Source organism: Apteryx rowi, unplaced genomic scaffold (assembly GCF_003343035.1).
Source record: "Apteryx rowi isolate R43461 unplaced genomic scaffold, aptRow1 scaffold_6, whole genome shotgun sequence".
NCBI classification, from domain to species: domain Eukaryota; kingdom Metazoa; phylum Chordata; class Aves; order Apterygiformes; family Apterygidae; genus Apteryx; species Apteryx rowi.
In genome coordinates this window covers 1,946,958-1,947,464 of record NW_020450871.1, presented here as the reverse complement: position 1 = coordinate 1,947,464, position 507 = coordinate 1,946,958, and the positions used below count along the sequence as shown (strand labels likewise).

Below are 507 nucleotides of genomic sequence, written 5' to 3'. Positions count from 1 at the left end.
CCGCTCCCGGCCCGACGTCGCCCTCATGGCGGCGCCGCGGGGCACGCCGGGACTCGTAGTCGCGCTCCTCCCACGCGGGGCCTGTTGCCTCCGGGGCGCGCCGGGAGCCGGGGGCAAGGGGAGAGCTGCCGGCCGCGGGGTTTCGCTGCCTCCTTGCAGCCGCGTCCGGGGGATGGAGGGGACCCCACTCCCCTAGCCGCCCCCTTGCCTGCCGAGGGTACTACATGCCCCAGCGGCCCTCGCGCGGCGGTGCCGGGGCGGCGGCGCGAGGAATTGTGGGGGTTGTAGTCCTATCGGAAGGGCGACCCCCGCCCGCGGAGCGGTTCCGGCGCGGCGCCGCGCACTACATTTCCCGTCAGGCGGCGGGGCTGGCCCGGGCCCCCTTGGCGGAGACATTTGCGAGCCGAGTGTCTCCAAGATGGCGGCTTGGGGAAGGAGGCGCGCGGGCCCCGGCAGCACCAACAGCGGCGGCGGCCGGGAGAGGTGAGCCGGGGCCGGGGCGAAGGC

At 76.7% G+C, this 507-nt stretch overlaps 1 protein-coding gene across 4 annotated transcripts in view; it reads left to right on the top strand.

Annotated features, from left to right (window-relative positions):
* The first annotated feature begins 383 nt into the window (after positions 1–383).
* TMEM11 (transmembrane protein 11) overlaps positions 384–507 on the top strand; it is a 9,075-nt gene continuing 8,951 nt past the window's right edge. Inside the window, exon 1 of one of the 4 annotated variants that reach the window (XM_026083297.1) lies at positions 384–483. In XM_026083297.1, coding sequence (XP_025939082.1) covers positions 419–483 — 65 coding nt within the window. In that variant the 5' untranslated portion in view covers positions 384–418. The remainder of the gene's footprint in view (positions 484–507) is intronic. The other 3 variants (XM_026083295.1, XM_026083296.1, XM_026083298.1) reach the window with 3 other exon arrangements.